Consider the following 14,886-nt stretch of genomic DNA (forward strand, 5'->3'; position numbering starts at 1 on the left):
ATTTTTTTCTTCAAAAACGGTATAAATACAAATAAATAGAATGCTTTTCATAGGCTGTTAAATACCCTATACTTTATTTTGCTGTGGTGGGCAGAGATTTAAAATCGATCATGTAACATTAATGCTAGGATCATAATAAGATGACACAACTTAAATGATCTGCTGATTTGATTGTTTGTTTGTCATGTTTATTTTCGAATATGCCAATAAAACAGAAACGATTCCTTGCATTTCTCTTCACAAGGAAAAACAATTAAAATAAATAGTTAGTAAATAGCAAGAAGAAATAAAAGGAAAAATAAAAAAAATAAAGAAAGAAATCTAAGCATATCCGAAAAGGAGTGAGAAGAAGTTAAAAACTCCCACCCCTCTATATCTGAAATTACTCTGGATTCTGTCAGTTAAGCTGCTCTTCAAAAGTAGTACGAGTATACATATAAACATATATACATATGTACAGTCCACCCTAATATCTACTACTATCTGTGACTACTATCCCATAATACTTACACACATACATCCATATTATACATATCAAAAATATATCTATTTTAATTATATAGACAATTAAATACCAATATAACTGTATAACATTATACATAAATATAATATATTTTGAGTTCTCGTGAATTAATCATTTTCTTCCTCCCTGTATCTTGAAAATATCATGTTTTTGTACAAAATCGACACTATCATAAATCCTGGCTATAACCAAACCTTGGTCCAGTGTGGTTATACACCCGGTGGAGACGTTGACATTGCAACACCCCATGTTTACTTTAGCACATATTGATGAAGAACGAACACGACCCATAATGGCCTCCCAGGTTTCATCAGATATTTCTTCCTCCAGGTCCTGCATGGGCCCAAAGATTTTTTTATAGGCAGTGGTTGAGGGTAAATGAAGGTCAAATAATGAGGTATAGTAGAGTGACGATATCTTTCCCTTAAGACTAAAGGCCTAATCATAGTCTGGATTTCCGGTGGTGAGCTGACCACCGCTGACCACCGCGAAATAACGTTGAGCGGTGGTGAGTAAAAACAGAGAAGGGCTGGAGCGGTGGCGGTGGTGGTTTGCTCTTCACCGCGGCTCAGTGACGTCATGTTGTAGTTGGGTGGTCACCTCAGTGACGTCATGTTGTAGTTGGGTGGTCACCTCAGTGACGTCATGTTGTAGTTCGGTGGTCACCTCACCACCGTAAATCCAGACTATGTATGAGCCTTAAGAGGAGCTGACGCTATAACTATGTCTATAGGTGAATTAGGTGGAATGGCATGAGGTTAGTTAAGACTATTTTTTATCCCTGCTATATGACTGTACAATGATCCTAAAGAGAGAACAACTCCAGACCAGAAACGGGACATTACATTAAAACCTAAGACGTGATGGGGAAGGAGCTTATTTGGTTGGGGGGGATAGCCGATAGAGTATATATGAATAGAGAAGACACCCCAGTTCTCCTCCCATCCACTTGCATTAAGTTGCTCAAAAGCGCATGAGGTGATTTCACCCCTCCTTCCTGGTAGGAACAGAGTGCATTCTGGGATGGATTTGCCTCAAACACATGAGCGCGCTGGTCGTTGACTATCATTGTGCCGTTTGTGCTGCGTTCACGTATGAAACATTGGTTCACGTGTCATGGCCTCAAACACATGAACGTGCGCAATGATAGTCAACGGAGCAGCGCTGGCTCGAGCTGCAATGACAAATTCGGCCACTATGTCCATTTCGCCTCCGGGTTTCCTCCGGGTGCCTTCTCTATTCATATATACTCTAAGGGTTATAGCGCCGTACCCAGCCGTATCAGGGGGGAGGAAGAGGAGGAGTAGGAGGATCTCCCCTGGGGGGAATGGAGTTTTCGTGGATATAGTCGAACTGGTTGTTGGCGATCTCTCTGGGCGCGGCCTGACCCTGTGCGGCGTGGGGCTCTGGGCTGTCACGGTCGGTGTCTGCGTGGCAGTCTGCGGCGCGCCCGCGGTGGTCGTCACGGTCAGTGTCTGCGTGGCAGTCTGCGGTGCGTCCGCGGTGGTCGTCGTCATGGTGAAGCATCAGGTCCTCTGTGGACCTGGAGCGGTGGTGGGGAAAAAAGTAGCCTACTCATTTGTTTGACTTAAAACTGTTTGGTAGCAGTGTTGTTTTTGGAAGCAAATTTCTATTTTAGTTTTAGTCATAGTCTCTTGAATAGTTTTCACTTAGTTTTAGTCACATTTTAGTCACCTGGAATGTTCTAGTGTTTAGTCTAGTTTTAGTCGACTAAATGTCATACGATTTAAAAATGTGTTTTGACGGGCCTTGATTTACACTTTGGTTACATGCTGAAAATAGCAGATATACAATCTCACAACGCGCTGCGGCGCGTTGTGAGATTGTATATCTGCTATTTTCAGCATGTAACCCAGCATAAAACTGGATCTCTTGTCCACTAGTCCCTTCCTAACATTTTTGTCTATAGTTTTTATTTGTTGACGAAATTGTCAGTATATTTAGTCTTAGTTTTAGTCATCATAGATTAGTTTTTATTTGGTTTTTATTTAGTTTTAGTCGGTGAAAAAAGGTAGTCGACGAACATTTTTCGACTTGGTTTTAGTCGACGAAAACAACACTGCTATCCACACCACTGACCTGGAGTTCTTTTGGTTGGGGAGACGCACGTAGTCGGAGCAATCAAAGACACCGTCTTCACCACCAAGGAGGTCCACGCACGTGTGGCTCTGCTCTCCACTGCCCCCCTGTGGCTGTGAAATGGAAACATTCAGTTTGTCATTTATATAAAGACGGTTACACCGTGGACAAAGCCAACTCGGATCGTGACAAATCATGACAACAATTACAATGTTTTGGGGCCGATCAAATAATTAGTAAGAAAAAAAAAAAAAAAACTGTTTTATCCTGCCTTTATTTTCTTCTTTCAAATTATTTGATCGGCACAAAATATTGTGTTTGTTGTCATGATTTGGTCACGATCCGAGTTGGCTTTGTTCGCGGCGTAACCGTCTTTATATAAATACTTTTTGAAAAGCTTATGGAGAAAGATGAATGGAGAATAATTTCCTGGGCCACTCGTCGTTCTGAAAGGGGGCGGGCCTCTATAGCGTTGCATTTGGAGCAATGAAATGGCAAATGAATGGGGCTGTGGTGGAACCATAGACTGTAAAAAATATGGACAAAGCGTTCCGCGGGTATAACATGAACGTAAAATGAAGCCTGTCAGTCCTTGAATTGTACATCGCCATCTTTCTAGATCCGTTTGGGCCCAGCTGGCCCATTGGCTGGCCCAGACAACGAGGCGGGACTTCCCCCCCCTTCTTCTTCGTTGGTTTTTATTTTGACTCGAGTGGGTGGGGGGATCCCGATCATAGACTGTAACGGTAGCCACGCCCCTCAGAACATACGCGACTTTATGGTCATTCTTTTAATAAATGGGACCATCATTTTCCAAAAAGAATATTATGACATGAGAAATGAGACTTTAAACTAGTGACTGGAAGCAGAAAGTATTCATGACCATGTTTATTAAGGTAATACAGTCTAGGTGAAGTTGGGCCCAAATACATGGGCCTCTATGGGGCTATGGGTTTTTTTGGGCCCAATGACGGCGCCACAACAGGCCATTATATGAACTTTCGGGAAATCCCGATTTCCTTAGTGGCTTCACAAAATATCTGTCTGACTGCCCCCCTGGGTGGAACTCACTGGACAGAGGATGTAAGGTCCGGAGAAACTCAGGGCTGAGTTGTCTGTCTCTGTCGGGGTCAACTCATCAGCGGGTGAGACGTCGCCGTCATAGCCTCCGTCCTCCCCCGACCTTGACCTCAAGGTCAAGGTCAACAGTGGAGCAGAACAACTGCGACGAAATGAGCAGTAGATTTATTTATTTTTTAAGGTCCGTCCATTAGTGGAGCAGCACAGTTTTGATTGATTGATTGAAATATGTATTATTAACAGTTTGCAGAATTACAGTACATTTCAAGCACAAACTCAATACAGAGACTGTTAACTGTGAGTGGACGACCCAATTAAGCATTACACTTGTTTACAAGAGGGTCCACATTGTTCAATTCATCAGAACATTTAGAGACGTACAAATAGACACTTCTATATAGTTAAAGAACAGAACAGGAATTCATCATAAAGGGAGAAGAAAGGGAAAGGGGGGGGGGGGGGATTTTACGGGGGCCAGTTTGGAATTGCAGCCGTCCGTATAGGTGCCCTTTGAGAGCGGTTTTGAAGGAGTCAAGGGATTCACATGTCTTAATGACTGTTGGTAGGGCGTTCCACATTTTGTTGACATAGGAGCGAAAATAATTTAGTCCCTTAATTGTTTGTGCCGAATATGGGTTGTACATGGTTCGTTGCACTCCCTCTGGTGTTGTGGGTGTGGACTTCGTTTACATTAACCCATTCTGAACGGGAACCCATTTTGGTGTTAGCATCATGTCGTGCTTTAGCTATTGAAAAATAGCAGATCTACAAGCTCATAGCGCGCCACCGAGTGGCGCGCTACGAGCTTGTAGGTCTGCTATTTTTGAAAAATCGAAGAGCGACTGACATTTTTAGAATCTGATCTCAGGTCAGAATGGGTTAATCAGACCAGTGTGTGTCCAGTGGAAACCTCGTATGAATCTGATCTCAGGTCAGAATGGGTTAAGGAAGTATTTAGACAGGTACATGGGTATCTTGGTGGTCACATCAAAGAGTTATGGGATGCCACATGGCCAATTTGAAAACCTTTCCAAATGTTGAACCATTAATGCTTTTAGACAGTCAAGGAAAATGTCGTACCTGTCAGATGATCTCTCCAGGTTCTGGACTTCACAGATGTAGTACGCGTTCTCACGCTGCAGGGCGCAGCTATCGGTCAGCTTCTGTGACAAATAATAATAATACAACACATAGGATTCACATACTGTAATATATACAGTACCAAGTATGATGTCAGTACATATCATGGTCAGTATCATATCAGTATCTGTGTCAGTCAGTGTTGTTTTTGGCAGCAAATTTCGATTTTAGTTTAGTCATAGTCTTAATTTGGACTGAAACTTCATTTAGTTTTAGTCACATTTTAGTCACCTGGAAATGTCTTAGTGTCATAAGATTTTAGTCGACTCTACAGGTGATTTAGTCGACTAAAATGTGTTTTGGTGGGCCTTGATGCCGTCGTAATGAGTGTTTTTACACTTTAAAAAAATAGCCGATCTACAAGCTCACAACGCGTCGCAACAGTGAGGGGGATAACTTTGTAATATGCTATTGGCTGTTTGTATTCTTTTTGGAAAAATATAAAAAGATACTCCTGTGGAAAGGCTATATTATATTACTTATATTGACCAATTTAGTATTATTTAGTATATGTAAGGTTTTGCCCACTCAAATGGTACCTCGTCAGATAATCCCCACATATCCTACAACAACTTCTGTGAGACAGACTTCACTATAGTAGCTTTTCATAAATTATATTTGTAGCCTACTTAAGGCTGTTCTGCTGTCATGAAAGTTTATAGTTAGAGAAATTCAAAGTCCAGCCGTCTGCTGTCCAGCCTCTCCCACCCCTCACTGGGGAAACTTCTGGGAGGAAAACAGAAACGGGGCGAGTCTTCTTGTTACCGTTATGGTCAGTGTAATCTGTCATGTCATGCCAGTATGTCTGTATAATTCTAATTAAAAACAACACCTATGATGGATGCTTGAATGACTGCCCTCTCTCTGGCTGGTTCATCGATTCACTCACTGACTGCAGTCTGTTTGTTTATAACAACTGTAAATTGGGGCAGAATACCATTAAACTTGAAACAATATGGACTCTCTCTCACCATGATGTCAGAAATGGCTGTGCTCTTGTCTGGGGAGGGAACAGACTTCACCCACAACATCACACTCCTGTTGTATGAAAAGGAACACACAGAAGGATGGAGAGCCTCAGAGTCAGGATAAGCACCAGTTCATATTCTTATTGTACACACAACGGAATTATGACCATCTGAGCAGCATGCAGCATGGCCATCTCACTCACACACACACCACCTACATGCGCGCGCACACACGCACGCGCGCACAACCCCACACACCCACACGTATGCTAATCAAACAAATAAAATGAAGGTCTCTGAACGATGTGAGGGATAAAAGTGATAAATAAAACGGACCTTCTGCAGTTGTAAACGATGTGGTAGAGAGTGAAGAAGACTGTGGCCACGATCACACTGACGACCACGTAGACTAGAGACATCATCCAGGACGAAGAGGAGGCTGTCGGGGAACACAGGATAATGATGATGATGACCATGATGAAGAAAGAAAAGAGGATTATTGGCAGCAGTGACAATGTCGGAAAAACAACACTGGACCATGAACACAACGAGGACCATGTGAACAAGAAAGAGGGAGGGAAAGAGACTGAGAAGAAGAGAGAAAAAACCATGAAAAAGAGAAGATAAACATCTTGTGACCAGGACTGCCATCGTGCAAAATCCACCTGATCAGTGGCAAAAATCCAGCTTTTCACCAGAGGAGAAAACCTTTATTTTTTTTCCCCATAAATGAGTTAATAGCACAGGCAGACTCTTCACATACTAGAGCATGTCTGAAACAAATGTCAGAGCTGAAATCGACATGTAAATATGAAATACATGCTTAAACATGTAGCTATAGGTGTAATGTTAGAGTCCACAGAAGTGAACCTTTTCAAGCCTGTTTTCTCAACTCGCTGTTTCTCTGCAAGACATTATACTCTATAAGCCATATTTCCAAAACTGGTGGGTCAAACTGAACAACCAATATGTCAATTTGAAGCTATGATTCCCTGCTTTCATATGACATGAAAAAAAACAAAAATGCAAAGAAATCCAATGGCAGTCCCTCAGTCAAATTTGGTCACATATGTGTATATGTGTGAGTATACTATAGTGTATATACAGTATGTCTGTGTGTGAGTACTACAGTATGTCTGTATATAGAGCGTCACAGTCCCGCCCCCTACCAGGGCCCAGGAAATGAAAAAGTATTTATTTAAAGACCTTTTAAGCCTTGAACAAAGCCAACTCTTGTCGTGACAAATCATGACAACAAACAAAAAAAAATCGGGCTGAACAAATAATTAGAAAGAAGAAGAGAACGGCAGGTTATACAACACTTTTTTTTTTGCTGTTTTTTTTTTGCTTTGTAATTATTTCTTTGGTCCAAAATATTGTGTCTGTTGTCATGATTTGTCACGACAAGAGCTGGCTTTGTAAGGTCTTATATAAGGTCTTGCGGCTTATAAGGTCTTTAAATAAATAAGTTTTGAAATGTCTAAGCCAAATTCCAATACCCCAAATCTCGTCCACTTGCTCACTCACACTCGCTCACTCCAGCATGGTGGTGTTACGGTGAAATTGGTGACCTGCTGAAATAATGTGAAAATCTTGCAGACATCACAGTCAGTGTCCGAATGAAAATCGTTGCAGTTTGTTCATTAGCAGAGTTCAACCTATAGCGGTATTCTGGCCACATATTTAAAGACCTCCATGTAGGTTGTGTGAAGTCCACAGAATGGTAACATATTTCAGCAGGTCACCAATTTCACCATACTTTGCCATGCTGTAGTGACCGAGTGGGAGTGAGCGAGTGGCTGAAATTTTGGGTATTGGAATTTGGCTTATGGGAAAAATGCATTGGGAACTATTTCCTGGGCCTGGCGTCGTCATGAAAGGGGGTGGGACTGTGACGCTCTATAGCCTGTGTGTGTGTGTGTGTGTGTGTGTGTGTGTGTGTGTGTGTGTGTGTGTGTGTGTGTGTGTGTGTGTGTGTGTGTGTGTGTGTGTGTGTGTGTGTGTGTGTGTGTGTGTGTGTGTGTGTGTGTGTGTGTGTGTGTGTGTGTGTGTGTGTGTGTGTGTGTGTGTGTGTGTGTGTGTGTGTGTGTGTGTGTACTGCGACTGCTGCTGCAAATAACTTACCGTCTCATATCGGAATCTGTACTATAGTCTCTGCTCTTTTAACAAACAATTACTGCAATTTGTATTAACAAGCTTGGGCAACACGCCCTAGTCATGTTATTATTTGATATTTATTAGTAGAATATTTTTTATTTTTTTCATTATTATTTTTATTTATAATCCTTAGGTTTACCAATATTATTCATATCTTAATTTCTGTTATTTAAGATCAACTGGTAGCTTCTATATAGGAAGGCCACTCGATAAGCCCCTTTGGGGTTTTTTTGGCACATCATGTATGTAACTAATCTTGTTTCCTATTGAAATATTTGCTTTCTGTATTTCTGTTACATATTGTTGTTGTTATTTACATAATGTGCAAATAAACTAAACTGAAGAGACGTCCAACTTGTGAGTGTGTGCTCTACCTTCATTGGAGGTCCACTCCACAGGCTCCGCCCAGTTTGAAGGGATTCCTCTATAGCTGGAAACAGAATAGTAACATTTAAACCAGGGGTGGTCAACTGGCGGCCCGGGGGCCACATGCGGCCCCCACGTTCACTTAATGCGGCCCGCATGTTAATATCAGAATACTGATGTAGTATTGATTTCAGCTGTTAAAATTCCAAACCCAGTTTAATTACTTCATGACTAGTATTAAAATGTAGTCTTTTTGTGTCCAACGTAGTTATGTTAACGGTTCATAAAGTTAACATAACTATAACTAGGCCTAAATGTATTTGAAATTCAATAAAAAAGGTAACTTTTCAGGATTCCAACTAAAAAATAGCAAAAAAAATCAGGTTTTCAATTCAAATATAGCAACATTTTTGCTACGACAGTAATATGCACTGTGGCACTCTCGAGTGAGTGTGGAAATATATTGATCCTCTCCATCGTCAAAGTTGCCCACCCCTGATTTAAACTATTCTATAATTGCCTACTATATACTGTAGAATACTATTCTATGTCTACAAAAAAACAAGTTAAATTGTGTTACAAATTCAAACTATTTAGATTATTTACATAATGACAACAATAAGTAATAATACTACAGTATGAATTCATTCAAACATTGAATGGTATTTTCGCAAATTAATTGTTTGGATGACTTCACTTCTATACAGTACACTTGACAAAAGTATGTCACAAATAATAAGTAATAAATAAGTAATATACAAAAGTTGATAATTACGTCTGACGTGGAGCTACCCGAGTCCTGGCCGTGACCCGGTACCGCTGGGAGGGAACCAGGGCCCGGCTGAGGATGTTCAGGAACCGGGAACTCCGGTCCTCAAAGAGATGCTTGTCTGTCTCATTCTGGTTGTTTTATAAAACAACATATAAACAAATGTAATAATATAAATAAAATAGGGCTGTCAATCGATTAAAATATTTAATCTGATTAATCTCATGATTGTCCATAGTTAATTGTGATTAATCGCATATTTTTTATCCGTTCTAAATCTACCTTAAATCAGTGGTTTTCAAGATTGTTCATATCAAGGTCCATTATTTATTCATTCTGCATTTGAGCCACGGAACCACCGTCTGATGACATTTAGCCTCTCAGACCCAAACTAAAGAACTGTATTGATGTTGGCCAATGGTACCGTTACTAGAGATAACAGGCCATGTTGATCAAAATAACATGTTTTCTAAGTTTTCTAATTGTGCAGACTTAAATTAACTTAAGTAATGCAGCTGTTTAACAATTATTCAACTCTTCAGTGTAAAATTGCCATGCGTCTCTCAACCATTCTGTCAAACTTCAGTGCGTTAAATCGCACGTCAAAAAATAGTGCCGTTAAAAGGATTGTGAGTTAGCTAGTTAATAGTGCGTTAACTATGACAGCCCTAAAATATAAATATGTAAATTATAAAACATGGTGTTTTTGTGGTGAACCTCACCAGTGTGTTCCAGTAGCAGATAAAACATGGTGTGAACCTCACCAGTGTGTTCCAGTAGCAGATAAAACATGGTGTGAACCTCACCAGTGTGTTCCAGTAGCAGATAAAACATGGTGTGAACCTCACCAGTGTGTTCCAGTAGCAGATGTCGTAGTGCATCGAGACCTTGTCTGAGTTGTCGTCGTCAATCCATTCCACCTGCCAGTTCCCTGCCGCGTCTTGTGTCACGCTCACATTGGTGGGAGGTATGGGGCGAACTGCACACAGATAGATTGATGGTAATGACGATGGTTCATTGATTGATTGATTTCAGTGTCATGCACCAATTAAGGACTTTCAAAACACTACCGTAATAGTGTTATTGTTGTAATATTGTTCTTTAATTACTAAATACCAGCAGGATTTCACTACAATAGAAGCAACTGCAGTACAGCAATGTAAACACTAGGAGGACGGCTTCTGACATACATGTAGGGGCAGTGAGGGGAAATCAGCCCTCAACGGCTTCTCACATACATGTAGGGGCGAGGCTTCCCTCACTTTGAGTGAACGCAGAAGCTACGGATGTCTTTCTGACAGAAATAGCAGGACTTGCCATCTGATGAATGCATTTCTGATAGAAATACGGTGTGATAAATAAACCCAGAAACCTAACACTTATATAACCCTAAGCCTAACCATAATAACCCACTCCATCGGGGTCTAAAACTTCACTTTATTGGCAAAGAATACGTTTGTTTTGCGGTTGGCACAAACATAGTGGCATTAATAAATAACTAAGATTCAAACCCAGGAGGTGTAGACTGAAAGTCAACTAGTGACTCAAGTCACTCGCCAGCCAGCTATGCTACGGAGCTGGCTGGTTTAATGGGTGTCACGGGGCAACCCGTGCCCTATAGCAGTATCTGAACATGTTCAGCAGGAGACTGAAAGCTGTTTTAAAGCTGTTTTTATTTTTTGACACTGGCTTCATACCGACAGCCTGGCAACAGCCACTCTGACTTATTTGTGGGGACACCCGTCTCTCCTCTGCAGTCTGCAGTGCTGGCAATCCATGTTGATTGGAATGGGCCAAAGCACTGTAGAGGAGGAGGGGTATATGTTGCATTTATAATATCATTCTTTTGACTTTATTATCTTGTGAACAAATTGGGGCACGCAGGAGAACATTCTGGAATATATTTAACTTCAATATGTCCTGATGTACAGTAATTGTTGTAAAATAACTTATGGGCCTTTAATAGTTAGCCTTGGTTAAGTTATAATAGTTACCAGTTAGCAATCAGGGGATGGTTTGCCTCACCTATAGTTAAATTAAGTGTGCGGGAGCCCCTTTTGGTGTTATAGCATTATGTTATGCTTTAGCAGCTATTGAAAAATAGCAGAACTACAAGCTCGTAGCGCGCCACTCACAGTTTACGCACTGATGACTTTACAGTGTAGAAGGGGATCCCAGAGATTAAAAAATAAACCTTGTAAATGGGATCTAATGCACATCAAATTGGGAATCCTTGGAATTAAAAAAGATTGAGAATCTTGTAAACTCTTTCACTTTCACGTTTTCTCTCTTTCTCTGTCTCTTTCTGCATTTTCCATTGTCCTCTGTCCCACGCACACACACGCACACGCACATGCACACGCTCACACACGCGCACACACACACACACACGCACGCACACGCACACTTACTGTGTTGGGTGGACTTGAAGCTCCTAGCGTTGCGTGTTACTCTGAGCTCCAGCAGTAGCTGTGAAGGGTCAGGGACAGTCAGGTGACAGGTGTATCTCAGCTCGGTCTCCGTTCCACTGACTGCAGGCCGCTCACAGCAGCTCTCAGGCCTGGAGAGAAGATATTATATTATATAATTATTATAGGACAGATGGAGTAAATCTATAATGGATCCTGGAGTGTTCCTTGGAGTGTGCAACCACTCCAAGGAACAGCTATGTCCGTCCCTATATGTTTAGAGTGCCAACAGGGGGTGCTGCTGTTGCACCACTCACTTCAGACTGGTCTGATTTTTGCATTTGTCTTGCTTTCGGTGCATTACAGTGCACTGAAAACAAGATGAGCAAAAGTTGCTAGAAACTATACTGTACATACAGTATACTGTAGGCTATATCAACTACCATATTATAACTAACAGCATCAGGATGGGAATTATTGACATTACTTGTTGTGTTATAGGTTCGTTTTACAGTTTGAGTATACGGCTACATTTTAGAAAGAGTATTTGCTGTAAACCTCGTGACCAGTACGACCCATTTTTAAATAAATAATCAACAGTGCATGTCCTGTCCTGACCCGACACTGGAATTAATTCAAGGAAAGGTTGGCTTTATGCTGTCAGACATGGTCAGCCTCAAGCTGTTATAGGATCCACCCAGTGAAGTGAAAACACAAAACATCTGCAATTTGAGTCATAATATACTGTTTGTATCATACTGTACAATAATACGCTACACAACACAACTCCTCACTGAACACATACAAGGATTGTATCTTTTACATATTTATACCTGACTCATAATGCTCTCTCATATTATGTATTCCTGACACAGATTTGTACGCACACACCACACATGCACGCACAGTTTTCACACTCACACACGCATGCACGCACGCGCGCACAGTTTTCACACTCACGAACGCACACACATGCATGCACAGTTTTCACACTCACGCACACGCACACACACGCACACGCACACACACACACACACACACACACACACACACACACACACAGCATAACAAAGAAGTGTAACACAGCGTATGGCTCACTGTGCCGTCTGATGGTGTTGGCAGTCCAGCTGGTAGGATATGAAGGCAGCCAGATTTCTTTTCACCTTCCAGCTACATGTCACCTCCTTCTCTCCATCCAGCACACACTGCAGGCTAGGTGCCTGGCCAGGGGCTAGTGGTGGAGAGAGAGAACAGGAGAGAGAGAGAGATAGTGGAAGAAGAGGGAGAGAGATGGGAGGGAAGGAGGGAAGGAGGGAGAGAGAGAGAGAGAGAGAGAGAGAGAGAGAGAGAGAGAGAGAGAGAGAGAGAGAGAGAGGGGGGGGAGGGGGGGAGGGAAGGGAAGGAGGGAGGGAGAGAGAGAGAGAGAGAGAGAGAGAGAGAGTAAATTGTGTGCATAGAGAGAGATAAGGATAATGAAACATGGGAGAGAGAGAGGGGGAGCTAAAATAAGCTAAAAACAACAGCAGCTAAAATGGCAAGTTAAGCCTGCAGCATAATATTCCAACTTCCAAGTATAACCTGACACAAACTTTGTTTGGCGTTGCCTTTTACAGAATACAAATTTGTAAAAAAAATACAAGCATAAATTGCATAAACATGCTGAAGGTTGAACTAGATTTCTAGCACAAAGTATAATATACTTTATTATGCGGAAGTAGATGCCAAAAAGTGTCTGTAGAGAATGAGTAGCCTCGGCCGGGAGGCCAAAGCAGTGGTTCCCAAAATGGGGTAGTTACACTCACCTTCTTTGGTCTCCCATGTCCCCACACCGCATTACACTCACCTTCTTCGGTCTCCCATGTCCCCACACTGCATTACACCCACCTTCTTTGGTCTCCCATGTCCCCACACTGCATTACACCCACCTTCTTTGGTCTCCCATGTCCCCACACCGCATTACACCCACCTTCTTTGGTCTCCCATGTCCCCACACCGCATTACACCCACCTTCTTTGGTCTCCCATGTCCCCACACCGCATTACACCCACCTTCTTTGGTCTCCCATGTCCCCACACCGCATTACACCCACCTTCTTTGGTCTCCCATGTCCCCACACCGCATTACACCCACCTTCTTCGGTCTCCCATGTCCCCACACTGCATTACACCCACCTTCTTTGGTCTCCCATGTCCCCACACTGCATTACACCCACCTTCTTTGGTCTCCCATGTCCCCACACTGCATTACACCCACCTTCTTTGGTCTCCCATGTCCCCACACCGCATTACACCCACCTTCTTTGGTCTCCCATGTCCCCACACTGCATTACACCCACCTTCTTTGTTCTCCCATGTCCCCACACCGCATTACACCCACCTTCTTTGGTCTCCCATGTCCCCACACTGCATTACACCCACCTTCTTTGGTCTCCCATGTCCCCACACCGCATTACACCCACCTTCTTTGGTCTCCCATGTCCCCACACCGCATTACACCCACCTTCTTCGGTCTCTCATGTCCCCACACTGCATTACACTCACCTTCTTTGGTCTCCCATGTCCCCACACGGCTCCACTCACTCCACCAGCCTACGGCCCCCCGCGCCCTCACCCTGGCTTCATACCGACAGCCTGGCAGCAGCCTCTCTGACTCAAGCTTCAGCTCGGTGCTCGCTAAATCATTTCTAGTCTAAAAAGGAGAAGAAAGAGAGAGAGTGAGAGAGACATTTCTGTTATTGGGGATGCAACAATCACATTGTATGATTCACTGCTGGCAGTGTCCTTGGATCATGAACCATTAGTCTGCAGGTGACTGGGTTTAACCCATTCTGACCTGAGATCAGATTCATACGAGGTTTCCACTGGACACACACACACTGGTCTGATTAACCCATTCTGACCTGAGAACAGATTCTAAAAAATGTCAGTCGTTCCTACAGACCTACAAGCTCGTAGCGCGCCACTCGGTGGCGCGCTATGAGCTTGTAGATCTGCTATTTTTCAATAGCTAAAGCATAACATGATGCTAACACCACAATGGGTTCCCGTTCAGAATGGGTTTATACACGAACAGAGAAATATCACTGAGTCTGAGTGACTCAACATAACCATTATGAGTCAGGTATAAATATGATGTAAAAGATTACAATCCTTGTATGTGTTCAGTGAGGAGTTGTGTTGTGTGTACCGTATTATTGTACAGCATGATACAAACAGTATATTATGACTCAAATTGCAGATGTTTTGTGTTTTCACTTCACTGGGCTTGAGGCTGACCATGTCTGACAGTATAAAGCCAACCTTTCCTTGAATTCATTCCAGTGTCGGGTCAGGACAGGACATGCACTGTTGATTATTTATTTAAAAATAATTACAA

General features: G+C 42.4%; 1 protein-coding gene across 1 annotated transcript in view; it reads right to left on the bottom strand.

Annotated features, from left to right (window-relative positions):
- Positions 1-1,804: 1,804 nt before the first annotated feature.
- Positions 1,805-14,886, bottom strand: part of csf2rb (colony stimulating factor 2 receptor subunit beta) — a gene marked incomplete at both ends in the record, with an annotated part of 35,602 nt that continues 22,520 nt past the window's right edge. The window contains 12 exons of the mRNA XM_080776442.1: positions 1,805-2,066; positions 2,624-2,736; positions 3,695-3,845; positions 4,784-4,866; positions 5,815-5,881; positions 6,148-6,250; positions 8,343-8,398; positions 9,110-9,234; positions 9,952-10,082; positions 11,515-11,663; positions 12,610-12,742; positions 14,052-14,199. Coding sequence (XP_080632568.1) covers positions 1,805-2,066; positions 2,624-2,736; positions 3,695-3,845; positions 4,784-4,866; positions 5,815-5,881; positions 6,148-6,250; positions 8,343-8,398; positions 9,110-9,234; positions 9,952-10,082; positions 11,515-11,663; positions 12,610-12,742; positions 14,052-14,199 — 1,521 coding nt within the window. The remainder of the gene's footprint in view (positions 2,067-2,623; positions 2,737-3,694; positions 3,846-4,783; positions 4,867-5,814; positions 5,882-6,147; positions 6,251-8,342; positions 8,399-9,109; positions 9,235-9,951; positions 10,083-11,514; positions 11,664-12,609; positions 12,743-14,051; positions 14,200-14,886) is intronic.

This window comes from Protomyctophum bolini, assembly GCF_963924005.1.
Source record: "Protomyctophum bolini genome assembly, chromosome: 11".
Taxonomy (NCBI): domain Eukaryota; kingdom Metazoa; phylum Chordata; class Actinopteri; order Myctophiformes; family Myctophidae; genus Protomyctophum; species Protomyctophum bolini.